Genomic DNA, 17,969 nt, shown 5'->3' with positions numbered 1-17,969 from the left:
CCCCTCCTCTGCACCCCCCTCTCTCTTTAATAATGAATTAACCCTATCTAGGCTGGGGTATTTTGGGAGTTCATAAAGCTCCAAATGTTCTAATTTTTGGCATAGAAACTCTTTGTGGTATTCTTAGCAAGTTTACATGAAAAAAATTGTGATATCAGATCAATTTCTTATGTATTATATTGTTTTTTGCAATTTCTTATGTATTTCTCTGTTTTTGGACCCTTTGTTTTTCATTGTTTTTTCAATGAAATTCATTGGGGACTCTTCTAAGATCATAAATAGCATTGAATACATACATTTAGACCAGCAAAACTAAAAATAATCATACATTTATGATTTTTGGTTGAAAACACAATTTACATTGACTTTGTACACGAAGTCACGTTTTTGAGCAATTTTTGGTCTGACATGCACTTACATAACGTTGCGTAATTTCGGAACCGCGTACCCGGGTGACACAAAATTGGTCTCAAAAGTTGCGCAAGACTTGAAAGTAAAAAGTCAGGGAGCAGCGCGGTCAAAAAATTTTGCGCGGCGAAAATATCACGCGACTCGTTGAGGGGGGGCCTCGGAGGCCCCCCCGGCCTAGATAGGGTTAAAACAATGTGCCTTTACTAATTTCTTTTCAGCAAAATGGTAAATCAATTCCTCTGAAACTCCATTAGGCCAACACTACAAAATAAACTATGACAATATTCATTTGACTTGCCACTTCAAACAAACTTAATTACAAATCTTTGAAAATGATCATGCATGATCAATTGAAAATATCACTTCTTATCTTTCAAGTTCAATGACATCAAAATACTTTCTCTTAAAATTTCTATGCGCTAGTACACATTTGATGAAGCAAAATTTCTATTACTATATCAATACCAGATACCAATAAACAATGTTTCCACTTAGTATTCATGAATAAAAGTCAATGTCAAGTAATCTATCTCCACCAAATAAATCTTTACAATGGAAAAGCTGCTTCAAACATCACACTGCAAGTTTTACATCATAAAATACAATACATCTGCCATTTATGGTTTCCTAATCCAGTTCAAAATGATGAGTTTTTGCTCTATAATGCTGTCATCCACATCAACATGAATAAATAAATAAATAATAAATAGAATAAAGTCCCCAGTTTTCTGTAGATAAGAGAAAAAAATACAGAGAATACAGGAAGAATACAGAATTCACAGAATTTCAAAGAAAACACATTTTTTCAGGCCCAAAATTTTGAGAATCACAAAACAAAGAAAAACAAAGGAAAATTAAATGAATCAAAACTGTGCATGAGTGACAGATTTGCCAATAAAACATGTTCACAGCATTTAGTACAGATTGGTTTATTTTTGCAAAGCTTTATCTGCACAGAAAACTTTGCATTTCTCAGATTTCATCACATGCTTTATCTAATGTAGAGCATGGAAAGTAATGTTGAACACCATGGAACACAGTTTGCATTCTAGAAAAACAGAAAACTGGGGTCCCTAAATGAGAAAAATGTTTAGTGTCAGAGTTCATGACATTATATTGCATTGTAATGAGAATATTTCACAGGGTAGTCTCATTCTCATAAAGCAGTTTGTAAGGTTACACACAATCTTATAAATAACTGAAGAGTGGTAGGGGAAATAAGCGTCTCAATCTCATATTGCATTTGAAAGAGGGCGAGTAGTGGTAGCTATGGGATAGGTTAAGAAATACACTTAATACATAACATGCAATAAATACATTTTCACAGGATTGATTTAGATACTGGATGCAAGGTGGAATGTGAATTAACCATTTCTGTCAGAAATGTTGAAATGGTAATGGCTTAAGCACACTTTATCACGACTTACGAATAAAACATGCATTGTAATGACTCCAAGTCTATAGGATAAAGAATATAAGAGAAAATACTAGAGCCCATCGAAAAAAAATGCAGGTTCCTCCTGAGGCAACCCCAAATATCATCATATATTTTGATCAATTGTGAGTACACTATCAAATACATCATATATTTTTCAAAACATCTTTAATGGTAAATGATCATAATACATGTGTCACATGAATGTCTTATGAATACTGAGCATAATTGTGCTTTGGTCTGTGGCAAGAAACACATATTATTTCTAAAAAGTATACAATTGTGCCATACAAAAAACATGTCTCAAAGGAAATGTAATTTACTCGTTTTAAGACCTTCAAAATAATATTTCAGTTTACATACAAGTATGTATTTCTATGAAGTTATGGAGGAGAAAAAAATATACATTCACTCGAGAAAAGTAAAATTGGTCTGTGGGTTTTGATTTCCTTATTTTTCTATACTTCAGGAGTCTTTAGTAAACATTATAATACCAATATAAAAGCAATACTGCAATGGAATTATCACATTGTTAGCAAAGAGTATTAAAACTGAATAAATTTCAGGCAAAGTTCCTGGAAGTTATAGTAACATATAACTTAACTGCATTATATAATATTGCATCATTCTAATACATGATTGCAAGATAATGAGTAAAAACAAGAGAGAGAAATGTTTCTTAAAAATATCTTATTCTTTCAAATAAGCAAATACAAGAAAGGAATTGACAGAAAACAAAACAATAATGAAGTACTGAAAGGGAACATCTACTGATGATCTCCCCACCCCCACCAAAAAAAAGTGAACCCCCCATTTTATACACCCCTCTTTTATGCATTTAAACATTCATCCCTTAACCATTTAAACCTCTTGTTTTGCATCTAAAAAAGCCAGTCCGTATCAGGGTCTTTTCTTACAAAGAGTTGCTATTGATCAAATTAACCACAACTATGGAAAGCCACCAACGTCAACATCTAAAATAATGTTTGTTAAAAATATTTTCTAGATATGGCGTACAATCGTACATTCATGGTTTTCTTGAATATTCAGTGTGCTTTTCTTTGTTTACAAATGACATTGTGCACATTTCCTGATCAAATATTTATGCCACTGATTGATTTCCATATAGTAGAGGTTTATCAGATCAATCATAACTCTCTGTTAGATGGGATCCTGCACGGTGTGTGTTTTAGTGAATTGTTATTTCTGTCCATTACTTTGCAGATTCCCCTGAGAAGGTTACTCCTCGGAGTCGTCTGTACTCCTTCAGCCTGCAGGGGAGACAATCATAAAATATGAATTGATAAGACGATTCAATGCATGTTAAACATAATTTCGTGCAATCATACATGAGGATTTTCCTCCATTTGAACTTGTACTTTGGTGTTTATACAGGACATAGATGTATCTTAAAACAAGTAGAATGATATTTTTCTCTTCTTAGTTTCATGCAGGCAGAACTTAAGTGAGAGATTTTCACAAATTTAAGCAAGATGATTGCGATAGCTTTGCAAAGTCACTGTTATTTGGTGCACAATTCTGTGATACAAAGCCGACTGGGAAAAGAACACAGTTTAGACAAGAGAAATGAAACGGTTTTCTAATCTCAAACTTGCGGGTATTTCATGAAGTTGTCAGCTCTGACCACTTCAGTATACTCCTTAGTCTTGATTGGCTGAAAACACTGGTCTCAGAATGTTACTATGGTAACTGTCAGAGCTGAAAATTTAGTCGGTGCTGACAATCTTCATGAAACACCCAGGAGGGGGTTCTAGAAAAATTTAATAGAATGGATCTCCGCCTTACCTGACTGCATTGACCTTGATGAATCCTAGAGCATCCACCGGCTCATAGTCTCCTTTTACATCCATACTGTCAGAAGAGATGATCAAGTATAAGTTAAAACAAAGGTGTCACAGAGACATCACTCAAAATGTTTCAGAGAGCAACTCTACCTATTCTTTATTTGGAACTGTTTTTATTCTCTGCTTTTTTTTCTTTGATATATGATAATTTCTGGACAAAACGACCCACTTCTTGTATGTGATGTGGTGATTCTTTTAAAAACCTGATTACTACGAGAGCATGAATGATTGCTTGGACATGTATTACAGGGAACTCAAGTCCAGAACCATGAGGATATTGAATCGTACACAATTTGCAATACACCGACTTTCTTAAACATAATAATCTGTTTGATAAAAGACAGAAAAACACAAATGTGACCGAACTCAGGATGGTCATTTACTTCTCAACAATCCCAAGTTCCAGTCTTTACAGGTCTCATTTGTTAAAGCCAAGAAACATGTTGAGGTTTAAACTTATTTAATTTCTTGCTGACCCGGCTGGTTGGTGAGAATATAATCTCATCCTTCCCACAGACCACTCAAGATATACCAATGCCGATTACGAAACAACCCTTTAGGCTTCATCTGAGGTCTAAGTGTGACTGCTTTTCAGACATATCACAGCGCAAAATTTGAATGGAAGGGCGATTAATCATGTCACTTAGCATAGATTATTCTTGTACCGAATCTAATCCGAATAATGCCTTTGTATCCCTCCCCCATGACTTCTTGCAGTTTGGTTGTGTTAAGGTGGGCAGCCAGAGGACCCTCTCAATGGCAACAGATAATAAGGATACATGGTTTAATAAAGGACTTGGTACTTAAACCACGTCACCAGATAACGAGATCATCACTCTTCCAAATGAGCTATCGCATCTCCTTGGCAAAGTCTTTGTGAAATACCCATGAACCCCCTTTTAATGAAATCTACCCTTGATCCACATGAATTTTGAATCATACCTGACAAGTTCTTCATTGTAGAGACTCCGGGCTGACTCTCTGGCGTTGATGTAGACATGGCCTTTGTAAACAGTCACTGTCACCTTGCCTTCCACACACTCCTGGCTGCGAGCTATGCAGTCTCGAGTGAATTCACATTCTGGGCTGTACCAGAAGCCTAGGTACCAAACAAAATAAAACAAACAACTCAATCATCACTGCTCAGCTTGAGGATGTGGATCGCAAATGTTATCAATTCAGGAATGGCACTTTCCAGTGAGTAAAGGGAGAGAGGATATTGACAAAATAATTCTTGCCAGATTTTTCATAATCTTGGCACCAAGTGATGCCAAAAAGGTAAGTGGGGTGATTGTGTGACAATCATGGATGTCATACTGGGGAGGGGGGGGGGGCTGAGGATCAACAACCACCACCTCTCCGGTTGGTAAGGATTAAAGGGGAAGTTCACCCTGAAGAAAAGTTGTGTGGTCTAATACTCACTTAATCTATAAATTGGCATTTAGTATGATGTCCAAGAGGTCAAATTTCCACTTCACCAAGTAACTATTTTGCACTTTTGTCAAATGAAAATGAGTTTATAAACAGTCAATCGTATCATACAGACAAAGTGAAGTTAGACCGAGTGGATATTAGATGAAATGGGTATAGCCGAACTGGAAATTATACAAGATGGTTAATAGATGAACTGGTTGTAGATGGACTAGGATTAAACCAAACGGGATGAGACCAAATGGAAACTTGACAAAGTGGGGGCAGAACAAAGTGGCATTTTAACACCTTTTGTTTACAATTTCAATACAAATAACTTGAAATACCTTCGTAGCACTGCTCTGAGAAGCGAAGAGACAAGGTCTGCTTGATACGACGGACAGCCTACAGAGAAAGACAAAATTATTTCTTATTACAAAAAATAGTGATATGGATCCTAATAAAATAAATGATTGGCTAAAATTCATCACATATCCAGTCATTAATATCAGCTCAGAAGAAAATTTGCATATTACTGGTATTTATGTCTAGTTCTATTGACTGGTCATAGTTCAGAGATGAGTATTGTTGATCAAATTAAAAAGACCCATATCACTTCCCTATATTACACATCATTTTGCTCGAGTATTTGAAATAATTCCTCACAATTGTTACCTCTGAAACAGTCCAACTGTTACTGTAAATTTTCATCAGTTGGGGATGATAAATGTTCAAGCTTCAACCAACCTTAAAAATTATTCAGGGCAAGCTTTCGTCCACTCCAACTGTTCTAAATGTACCTTGTGCATGTAATTCCTAATAATGCCCTCAATGATATGTATCATTTGATATTATCTACAACTCATATCTAGAAATTAGAATTGAGGAAAAGTTTTAAAAATAATAAACTCCAAACAAATAAACAAATGAAATCTTTACTAGTCAATTGCCTCTGCTGATTTCACCATTATTTTTGCAACCACTTTTATAAAAGGTCTGTATTCTTGCTGTGAGCAAAAGCATTAAAAAATATTTCAAAATTGAAATAAGTGTATGAACAGCAAATTTGGCTCAACACTTTATCTTCTTTTTGCTTGCATTGTGTGTTCCATAGTTCCACAAATATCATCATATCCGTATAAACTGGGATTAAATGATATTTCATATACATTTCATCATGTGGTACTTGAAAATATTTAGGAGTTTAAATTAAAAGCGACAATATTTGGGTGTTGAAGATTAAAAGCAGCAATATTTGGGTGTTTAAGATTAAAAGGGTCAATATTTGGGTGTTTAAAATTAAAAGTGACAATATTTGGGTGTTTAAGATTAAAAGCAACAATATTTGGGTGTTTACGATTGAGAGAGACAATATTTGGGTGTTAACAATTCAGATTTTATTTACAAAAAAAGACATTTCACTTCCAAAAGATGATATGAAAATTTTAAATACGAAAATACAATAATAATCATCTGACCTTATCCATAGTAAAGTTTTCAATATCCATGTGAGCTGTAATTAGAATCTCTCCGGCTGGACACTCATAAACACCTTTTGAAAGAAAAATATATAGATATATCATACCGTTGTCTACTGAATTATGTAAATCCCATATAATTTGTACATGGATCACCTGGTTCCAGTAGGCAGTGGGTTAACGGTCAACTATTGACTAAGGAAAAATAATTACGCTTGCTTATGTATTGCCTCACACTATGTTTCTTTTTCAGAAGTTCCTAAGCACTCTATATTTATGTAGCATAATTTTTCCAGCTCTAGATGGGCAGCCAATAAGCGCCCAGCATTTTAAGGAATAGATTCCTGTCAGGTATCCAGTTAAATCTGAAGCAGATTAGCTGTTACATGCTTGGCATTCCAAGGAATAGATTCCTGGATTATCATATTGCTAAAAGAAATTTGCAACAAACATTCATTCTAATGATAAAATGTGGGTACAATGCCAAGAAAAATCAATTGTATGTTTCCTAATGAAAGACAAACTCGTCTTATGGACAATGAATACATTCAACTCAATTAATTCACTTTCTTTACAAATACAATATTCAAAACAAGGAGATAGTTTTAGATAAATTGGTGTAAATAAATCTTTCCTGTAGTTCTACAGCAGAAATCACATAAAAGACATCTTAACTGACCTCTTGACTTCATCCCAATATATCTATTCTCAACGATGTCAATCCTTCCAACTCCTTGTCTTCCACTAGAAAATAAAAACATTAAGATCAAATAGTATGAATGAAACATGACTTGAAGTTAATTAAAAAAAGAGTTAAGACATCTTTATCAAAAGTCAGGGTTGCATCTTTCATGCACGAATCACAAAAGCAGCTTATTGTTGCTCACCTTCAAGATCATTAAAGTCAAAAGCCACTTTGCAAGATCCACAGCAACTTTTTTGCAGGATTCAAATGCAGCAAGTGTCTTTTACAGCAGCTATCCGCCATTCCCCATTGCTTTGCCTATGTGAAATGTGAGGATTAGCGATGAAAAGACGCTTGTGGGACTCCTGCAGGTAAGAAGCAGCTCTTACTTTTGGTAGGAAAAATACTCTTCACTGCAATGTAGACTTACTCTTCTCAAAGGTGCTTTTTGTTTGTTATTAATAATACATTGCAACATTTTGTCATTTTACAGGTTACCTTGCATTGGCAAATTTTCACTTCTTTTGAATGTTCTATTAGATTTAAGTATATGGGCTTGTCAGAATATTCAAGAGATATCAGGCCCAAGAGAAATAAATAAATAAACTTCTTTCTATATTCCATCATCTCAGATATCCTGGACATGCCCTGGCTCCATGACGTCAGGCTTGAAAATTATCTCAACATGCAGACCTTACCATATTTCCATGACTCGTAAATTCCAGGCTAACAATGTAAAATTAGTTCAAACAGAATCCAATAAAAGGATCGCCTAAATCTTTGTCTTAGTAGGAAAATATATGTGCCAAACAGTTCTTGTAGAAAATGTAAAATTGCTGAGAATACAACAAAATAAACACATTCCATCAGTGCTGATTATTTTTCAAAGTAAGGAGTATACACTGTCCCAAAATACTTTTATCTGTAAAGTTGATCTTTAGTGCAATAAAATTTTTTCAGCTTAGATTTCATGATTTCACAAGAGTCAGTTTTATGTAAATGAACCACATCTAGATTCACACAGATGTGGTGACAACCAACAATTTATTTTGAAGACTTTCCCTTGATATCATTGTTGGCTGCAACTATAGTTACTAAGTTTTAACCTTACCCGATCACATTGAGGTATAAGTAGAGTTCTAAAGGATCTGTCTTCTCTGTGTTGTCACCTAGATGTTTCACCCGGACAGGAATACCTTTTAAAAATAAAAAGTAAATTGAAAGAAAAAATATGTTATTAAATACACAAAAAGTGTCATTAATAATAAAAATAATACCCAATATTTATAATGCTTTTTTCCCAAATAGCCCAAAGCGCTTAAGGACGTTCCACAGTTATATTTGTGCGCATTATGATCTGCGCATAGTTTACACTCTGCGCGCTGACGTCACAATGGATGAACAGGTGATTAATTAGCTGCGGGTATGAGCTGATTTTTCTCATCTTCTGCACTTTAACTGCAGATCCGATGCGTTATTTCATGAAGCTAAAAAATTGAATTATTCCATGGACCATTCAAAAAAATATTCTCTACAATTTCAAAATACTCATTTCTGCAGTGCTGCCAAGAATCACGAATATTACCCCGAGTTTGAATAAATGGTAGAGTAGTTTTTATTTTTTCTTCACAGAGATACTAAGCATTCGGCCCATTTTTGGTGTTTTAAAAAGCACATTTGCTCTAATAAAAATGCTGATAGTTTAAAAACAAGCACATGAACCCCTATTTTTTAATGTTTGTACCTCTTAGGTATACCTTCCTCTACAACTCTGCAAATTTTGGTGAAAATGACATGGATTTTGAATAAAGTGCAGCATTTATTGTACGTTTGTAGTTTGTTACTGAAATTTTACATTTTTTAGATTGGGATTTTGTTATCTTTTACGCCATTTTTAAGAACTGACAGTGCTGTTAAACTTAAAATTGCAAACAAATAGCACTATTAATAGATTCTCCATTCTAACGATACAATTATTAACTCTCTTGCGAAATTTGATGACTTTTTCATTTATTTTGACTGAGTAATGGAGGTTTAAACTTATTGTAGTAATCTTGGGCGGTCTAAAAATGCCAAATTCTTTTGAATGCGCAATTCTTAAGAACATCAATTTGGGTGAACTTTGAAGCTCTATAGCAAAAAATCAAGCACATGGACCTATGTTAATTTTTGCATATTTCGAATATTAAGGTTCTGAAGTATCTATGTGCAAAGTTTGGTGAAAATGACATGGATTTCACTTTAACTGTGGAACGTCCTTAAAATATCACTTTACCTAATTCATACAAAAACAAATACAGAATGACATACATATAAAATGAAGGCAGTTGCCTAGAACAAAAAGGTTTTTAGGGACTTCTTAAATGATTCAACTGTTGGGCATTGTCTTGTGAGAGGGGGTTTGTTCCATTCCATTGAAGATGCAACAGTGAAAGTTCTATCTCCAGTCTGTTTTCATTTTATAGTTGGATATGTTTATCTAAGAGGGTCTTCAGAAGATCTATTTCTTCTACCTGGGACATAGATTTCTAAACAATTAGACAAGTATTTTGGGGCTAGGTTATTGAGTGATTTTTTACCAAAAGAAGTAGCTTGAAAATGATCTGTTGTCTAATAGAGAGCCAGTGTAAATTATGTAACAGGGGTTCAGGAGGAGTGTCACGGCGGACTTCAAAAACTTCGCGAAATCAGTAACACTTTATACAATAATCATATAATAATTCATTCCATAAAATCAATTTCTAGTTTGAAATATCGTTGAACAAATGTGAACACCTAAAATGCAGGTAGAATATGTCAACATTGAAAACATGGCAAAAACAGAATGAAGCGATAAATATTCAAAATGAAAATATCTGAATTATTTATATTTTATGTCCAAATGTGTTGCAATGATATCTTAATGTTTTGAAACACTTTGGCACAAATGTATAGATAGAATTATACAGAAGTGATCACATGTGCAACAAGTTACAGTCAAGGGCGAAGTGGAATCTACTCTGAGGTCCCCATAACATAAAGTTTTACGACTGATCCAGGGGCTCATTATACTGCATTGATGATTGTGTACGATCAATCATAAAAATCAATCCCAGGATTCATGAGTAAGCTTTATGTTATGGTGGCCCTGAATGGCCATTCCAAATGCCAACCTGATTAGGGGTAAACAAACACAATTCAATGCTGACACAAGTGGATCCTATTCAATCAAGTGATTGGTTGCGCTTGCACATGTGACCGGGGGTAGGGGGGGAGGTTTCACAAAGAGTTACGTGGGACTTAGAATCAAACTTTAAATGTTGATGCACACATGATATGCAACATGTAATTTTATTGATTAGTACACAGTAATGCACATCAACTAAGTATGATTTGACCAATGCGGTGATGCCTTTTATACCACGCGCAACTGGGAATTGAAGTGCGACTCTAATAGTGATGCAAGAAACTTGCGATCAATTGGAAGTCTATTTTTGGTCCCTAAATCAATCATAGGTCTTGGCAATTAATTGTGAATTATTGAATGATTGTTAATCTGCTTCTTGACACAAGAAGTGTAACCTGATTTGCTACAGCTAACGTTCATCTATTAGTTGTAAAATGGCAACAGAATATTTGCAATTGATCGCAAATATTTTCTTGCAACACCCCCAAGTCACGCTCGAATCTTCGTGAAATCCCCCCATGCATTTATTTTGCCAATCACATGAATTCAACTATGGCCTGTGGTTCTGAGCAGTCATCCTCAGCAGTCATAAGTAAAGTATATATAATGACCAGTCAGTTTTGAGATCAGGATGGCTTTATTGTAACAACCAATATCCACATCAATATCCATGAGCTTTAGTGCAATTACCAACAGTCTTGACCTTTGAAACAGCTTTAAGTACATCATGTATGTAATACCTACTGCTGTTGTGACTTTACAGGGAGTCACAGAGTAAATGCACTACATAGATCTGTCCAAATTTCATTGATGCACTTAACTCTGAACCATCAGACAGGTACAGTAAATCAGAACAAAATTTTCAGAATGAGTTTTATGTAAGATGTTTGTGTGGCTTACCTTTCTTGAATTCAATTTCCAGTTTGTCGGGTTTGCTAGATTTGTCTGGGTCAGAGGTCATCTGGTAGATATCTACAGGAGCTTCACACTGTATGTCATAATAGAGAAGACATGTAAGTTGTTTGCCAAAAGAAAATTACAAAAATTACAAATGATGAGCTTTGCACTGTATGCAACAAAGAAGATATTCATAATAGTTCAGCGTAAATGTTCCAGCTTACCTACTTTAAAGTAATTCACGGTAAATCATGCATTTTATAATGCATGCACAATATTTGCACCCTTATTGTGATGTCACTCTTTCGTGTTGATCTGGAGAGATCTGTCAATTACATTGTACTCAACAATGCAAATTAATCAGTGTTTCTCTTAATCACAAACCTAATTCAAACACTAGTTTTGCAAGGATTCCACTGCTTGTTCTACTGATTAATCTTTTTTCTTTCCTCATTATTTATTTTGTATTCTATGATGTAAAATGTAGAATATTTCATTTTCTTTAAAGCCTCCATCGTTGAATCATAGTTAGTCATGGCAATGGCTATTCCAGTTTCATTTATATCCAATTTTGATGAAATCTTCAGTGTTATGCTTTCTTATTTTTTTCAAATCAACTTTTTGTTGGGGTGGACTTCCCCTAATAATGACAATCTACCCATGTGATTTTATTTTTAGTGACTGAACTGAGGCTAAATGAGCAGAAATAGTTTTTTTATTAAACTTTTTGCTCCAGCAGGGGATTTTTGCAAGAAAAGTAGGGATATTCAAATGCAAGTTTAAAAATCAAGCACAACTTGATTTTTAAACCAACGTTAGAAGTATATTTAGGATTTACAATTGATTTTTTGTGTTACAATAAAACTTAACTCTTTCTGCAACAGACTTCAGAGGTTACCTAATTGACCCAATATTAAACAAACCTTTGGGTCTTCAAGTACGCCTGCCTCATAGCTGATGTGCATTAGGTTTCCATCCATACTCCAGGGGGCGCTCTTCGTCACTGGGAGAGGAATGTTGTTGGCACTGGCAAACTCAAAGAGGTCGTTACGCCCCTGGAAACGTTCATAGAATTCAGGCATCTTCCATGGGGCTATGATCTGTGAAGAATACAGAAGAACAATACAACCTATATACTTGCAGTAACTTTGAATACTATTAACAATTGAAAATTTCACAATAAGTAGTGTTTATTTTTTCAGAATGAAAATAATAAAACAATTTGAACTACTGAAAGATAACGTTGTACAGCTGAGAAGTGTTCACTAAGAAAACACACATTATTTTAACTCTTATTAAAGTTGAATTAAGAAGACGATTCCAAATATTGAGATATTTACATTAATAGCAACCTTACAACCCCCCAAACACTAATAGGTGATTCGACCCCCCATTTTCTTTTTTCAAAATAGTGAATTTAAACGATTTATCCCTACCCATTTTCCCTGAGTTCGCTCCTGCAATGCCTACCGAGACGGGTGTTCTTTGAGTGTGACGTCACCGGGGGGTATTCGGTCCCGGTTTAGTAAACAAGGCAGTGCCGTTTTGTGTACTACTATGGAATAACTGCAGTTGAAGTTGTATCTGCGAGCCATAGAACTTGCAAAGAGGAAATGATTAAAATATTTGTGGCCGTACTATTATTCCAAATATGTGAATTCCCTCAGAATGATACCATAGACCCTAAAGGAATAATTTCAAGGTGAATAATATGAAATTTGATCGAGATCTTCTCACCAGTCGATAACGTAGCAGACGTGTTATTATGACATATTTATCCGCGTGTGACGCGGCTCTTGCAAAAAAACACAGTTGGTTGCGGAATTGCTTTGTGCCGACCGGCCGCCCGCTCCGGCGCAGCTAGCTGTCGAGCTACCGTACCGTTCTTGTTGTCTTCAACCATAGAGATGTATACTAATTACTATATATCTTTCTGTCTTCAACTCACTTCCGAATTGCGTTTGTATGTGTGACGGTGACCCCTAACGTAATTAAATATAGAAAACAACTCAGAATGCCGAGAAAGAATACTATACGTTTGGTTCAAGATTGTTCTGTGGAATGAGCTATGAGTGGAAATGATCCAGAGGATATAAAAGTGGAGTCAAAGACAGAAGAAAAGAAGAAAAAACGCCAGGGGATCGCTGCACGGCCATGAACTAAGTCGACATACCAGACCATAACAGTACACTCAATGCCTGGGTGTTGTGTGTACTAGTATTATGCGTTCAGCGCGCGCTGAGCTAGCCGCCGGAATTACTTTCCAGCTACTCACTTGATTGAACATCGTGATAAAATAAATGAGAAATAGTGAAAATATCATTCAATAACTCACTGTTTGCTATCTTACATCATGATTGAAGAGTTCATGGTGGTTATTCATACTGTTTTTTATACAGGGAAAGTAAAGATTTGTACATATCAGTCCTATTTGTTTGATTTGAGTTGCTTTGAAAAAGAATTGTAAAATATCTTTCTCTCTCTGCATAGCATTTCTGTATGACATTCAGGCACCTCTTATACTAAATTCCCCCCGGTGACGTCACACTCCGAGTGACTTTTCTGTACACTCGTCTCTCGGGCTCTGACAGGTGGCTAATTTCATAGACTTTCAAAGCAAAATATCGAGAAGGCAGAGGATTATTGTGACATGCTATGTGTTTGAACAACTTATATATACTATATATTGTATGTAGAACCTATATTTATGGAAACTCACCCCCTTCTTAATTCAACTTTAACAAAAAATATTCACTCATATTATTATAACAGCAAGAAACAAATATGCTTGCTTTTGTATTTTAGATTTCACATCCTACCTCCTCTACCTTTTAAGTACATTACACTGGGTTTCTGTGATATCAATTAATTTCCTGGGATGGGTTTGCTTTTTAATACAAAAAAGAAAATTTTCAAAAGGTGAGCTTACAATGGCATAAAATGAAGCAAGCTTATATCATATGCCAAAGACCCCATTGCACAAAAGTTTCTATCATCCTAACTTTACCATCCGATGGTAACGTGTCTCAACAGCCAATCAAAAGCAAGCATTCTCTGAAAGTTACCACTGGATTTCGAGTATAAACTTTTATGCAAAGGGACCCTTCTCTGACAAAGAGCTGCTTGGTCCATGTACATGTAATAATTACTTGGCAACTCTAGAATCAGGAAGTGACTTTGTTGTGACTTGCAACACTATTATAGAACACACTAACCTTCAAGTCTATACATTAAGAAACTCTTGAAAACAATATTTACCATGAACTCACCTTAATGGATGGATGTAAGGCATAGCAACTAAGCTCAAAACGAATTTGGTCATTTCCCTGTAAAGAATATCATTTTTAAGAATTCATATCAATTACCATGAAAACTAAACACATTTAATGTGATCTGAAAATTAAATACCCCTTTCATAAACCCAATAAAACCCAATTATTCGGCTAATAGCAGGATAATTTGGTCGTAAAATCAGAGGAGGACAAGAGTTATCCGCATTATTCTGTTGCTGCTATTATCCGCATAATAGCGGCATCGGGACAAGATTTTGAGTTTATGAACGTATTTCCAAATAATGCAGATAATTGCCATGGTGCGGTCACAAGGTCACCCTTTTCCAACACAACCGCATCGGAGGGGGCGTGTCCAGTTGTCATGACGATTATCCGCCTTTTTCAGGACGGGCGCTCGTAAAAATAATGCGGATAATTTTCGGAGTTTGTGAACGCAATTTTTATTGAATTATCCGCATTACTCTTAGGCGGCTAATTGGAGGATAGGTTTTATTGGGTTTATGAAAGGGGTATAAGACAGTTGAAAGTATTCCCTTGAATTTTCTTGAAGGAAACTCGACAGGAGCCTATCATAGATATAATTCTTTTCAAGCTTTCACTATTTTTGTTATCCTAACACAGCGCGCGACACTGGCACTGGTCCGACGGTCCTAGACCGGTAAAAATTGCTGTCGGGCCAGTAACTTTTCCGACATGACCAGTAAGATTATATCTAAACTGAAATATATTTTCTTCTCTTTTGTAAATTATAAGAATGGCTCTGGCATCTCAAAAAATGGCTCTCATGAATTATGTTATGTGTGTGTACTATTTGTTTGTTTGGGGGAGGGGGGGTAACAATAAACATTAAAAAGACAGCAAAATAAACTGAAGTCTTTTTTATATTTTTCTTTATTATTTGGGACCAGTATATTTTAGGCTTGGTCCAGTAAAAAATAGAAAAACTGGGTATGTACTGATCCAACATGATCAGGTCGGATCGTTAGAAAAAAAGGTTAGTGTGGAGCTCTGCCTAACATAAGCAAGTACTTGTGTGGGTTATTGTTGATCAATTTGGCAAGTTATCATTTTTTCTTCTTTTTAAGCTCAATAAACAAACATAATACTTTATTTTGTGACTTATTGTTGGTTTTGGGGTGGTAGGTCGGCAGGCTTGTCAACCAAACCATTGACTTACCTTCCCTGTAGCACCGTGTGACACATACTGCGCATTGTGTTCCTTCACGACCTGGATGATACCTTTAGAGATACAGGGTCTAGCAAGAGCAGTACCCAACAGGTAACGATCTTCATACTTGGCGTTGGCTTGGACGGCAGGCCAGATGTTCTCAACCACAAAGTCTCGCTTCAGATCTTTCACCACATACTAAAATGAAAATTGATAAAGAATTTCATCTTTAAATTTTAATACCAATATACCGTTCCTCATGCCCTGATGTCATCACGCCGCCATCTTAGAGGCTGTAGCCATTGCCTTGCATACATTGATGATCTGCAGCTGGAGGATCTCTGACAACTCTTGTTTACGCGTATTCCTATATCCTCTGAGGGAGGGCGCTATGAGATTACGACGTCACATGCATAGTATTACAAGATGATGAAGCACACATGACCCGGCAGTTATTTTGCCTTACAATACAACTAATTTTTTTTGACAGGGAAACTTTAAAAAGTTGATGTTCCATATTAAAGTCGAATAGTCACCCATCAAAGCCAAGCAATTTTTAAAACCAGATTAGGCAAAACATGTGTTGTGAACATACCTTTTCTAAGTCATATTTCTCATAAATTAAAGTCAAACAGACTTCTGACTACCGATTGATTGGACTGTATAGGTGAAGTATACCTGTACTGTAATATTCGTGATGAGCAGCTGAAGTGAAATGACCGGTCTTGCTTTGAGATGAGGACGGTTTAGGTTTTAATTACTAATAACAAGTATCCACATTTATGTCTTTACATGCATATTACTATAGAGCAGGGTTGGTCTGTTGAGTTATAGAAAATGCTTTACAAAGACCCCCTGCAATTAAGTAAAACCAACAAATTGAAACATTTATAATTCCAAAACATACATAATTAAATGTAAAAGAAATTATTGACATTGAGACAACCCCCCCCCCCCCCCATCATACCACCAATTTTGTGAATACAAAAGCTGAGAAGTGAAACTTACAAATATCTTTAACTAAAAATATTTGCTATTGATGAAATTTGCAATGACACGATTGTTTTATTTCCTATTCCTTCACATCAACTTGTTTGGGGGGGTGGGCTTGGCCTTTATAAATGAATACAAACAGAGATGAGAGAGGTTTAATTGTAACCTTCCACTATATTTACAAAAAATAGAATATTTCCTAATTTCTTTCTTTTCAGAAAATATATTCATTCCATTCCTCATTACAGGAAATATGGAAACAGCTCTCAAGTACAGCCCACATACATACATGTATATTCCAACTGGATACGCAATGTTAAATGAGATAATATCTCTCTGAGATTCAGCCTAGTAGGGTCCTGCATACTAAATTGCTATCTCCGCTTTAGATCTGTTTCTTTCAATTACACTGGGCCTGCTCTTGGCAAAATGCATGAGATCAAATTCATTAAATAATATTGCCATAAATTGAAAGCATTTGATATGGAGCTAGATGCCACTAGTCATTGTCTCTGCCTTTTTAGTCTCTTAAAATAGACGTTCACATTAGAAATGGGTCCTGTTTAATATTAAAAGACTTGTTATAATAGCAAATGCACAATTTCTAAAAAGCAAATAGCCAATCAGATTGAGGGATTTCAGTAGCTTTTAACTGTTATTGAAAACTTGTTATTATAACAAGTTTTATGAAACTGACCCCTGGAGATACATGAACGAGGCAAGAATAACGCGCTGTGGCTTGGTTGTTATGACTCTCTCCTTTGAAGCAGAGGGTCGTGGGTTCTAAACCAAGCTATGGCATAACTTCCTTCAGCAAAAAAAAATTCACCCACATTGTGCTGCACTCAACCCAGGGTGAGGTGAAAAGGTAACTGGCAGGGTTTATTCCTTGAAATGTACCAAGCACCTTTGGAGCTAAAGCGCATGAAATATACCAAATATCATAGACAACTACATGTACATGTACACATGTAGATAATTGGCACCTCATGAATGCTATACTAATGCAAGAGTCATGTTGCTGTCTCATACAGAAACTGTACCCGGTTCAGGTTGGTTTGAGTGTAAAAGTGCAGTACCTGTGATTTTTAGACCAGAATAAATGATCATAATTACAGATATTGTTATAGTCACGGTATCAAAAACACATTTATCAAAATCTATTGAC

The 17,969-nt window shown here is 35.4% G+C and overlaps 1 protein-coding gene across 3 annotated transcripts in view; it reads right to left on the bottom strand.

Moving 5' to 3' along the window:
- Positions 1-705: 705 nt before the first annotated feature.
- The window catches only part of LOC129277519 (argininosuccinate synthase-like), a 39,268-nt gene continuing 22,004 nt past the window's right edge, over positions 706-17,969 (bottom strand). For all 3 annotated transcript variants that reach the window (XM_064110518.1, XM_064110517.1, XM_064110519.1), the window contains 11 exons: positions 15,818-16,006; positions 14,617-14,673; positions 12,271-12,447; positions 11,351-11,438; positions 8,396-8,480; positions 7,279-7,343; positions 6,600-6,673; positions 5,469-5,526; positions 4,654-4,810; positions 3,653-3,718; positions 706-3,117 (listed from right to left, as the gene is read on the bottom strand). In XM_064110518.1, coding sequence (XP_063966588.1) covers positions 3,060-3,117; positions 3,653-3,718; positions 4,654-4,810; positions 5,469-5,526; positions 6,600-6,673; positions 7,279-7,343; positions 8,396-8,480; positions 11,351-11,438; positions 12,271-12,447; positions 14,617-14,673; positions 15,818-16,006 — 1,074 coding nt within the window. In that variant the 3' untranslated portion in view covers positions 706-3,059. The remainder of the gene's footprint in view (positions 3,118-3,652; positions 3,719-4,653; positions 4,811-5,468; positions 5,527-6,599; positions 6,674-7,278; positions 7,344-8,395; positions 8,481-11,350; positions 11,439-12,270; positions 12,448-14,616; positions 14,674-15,817; positions 16,007-17,969) is intronic.

The sequence above is a fragment of the Lytechinus pictus genome, chromosome 15 (genome assembly GCF_037042905.1).
Source record: "Lytechinus pictus isolate F3 Inbred chromosome 15, Lp3.0, whole genome shotgun sequence".
Lineage (NCBI taxonomy): Eukaryota > Metazoa > Echinodermata > Echinoidea > Temnopleuroida > Toxopneustidae > Lytechinus > Lytechinus pictus.
This window is presented reverse-complemented; position numbering and strand designations above follow the sequence as displayed.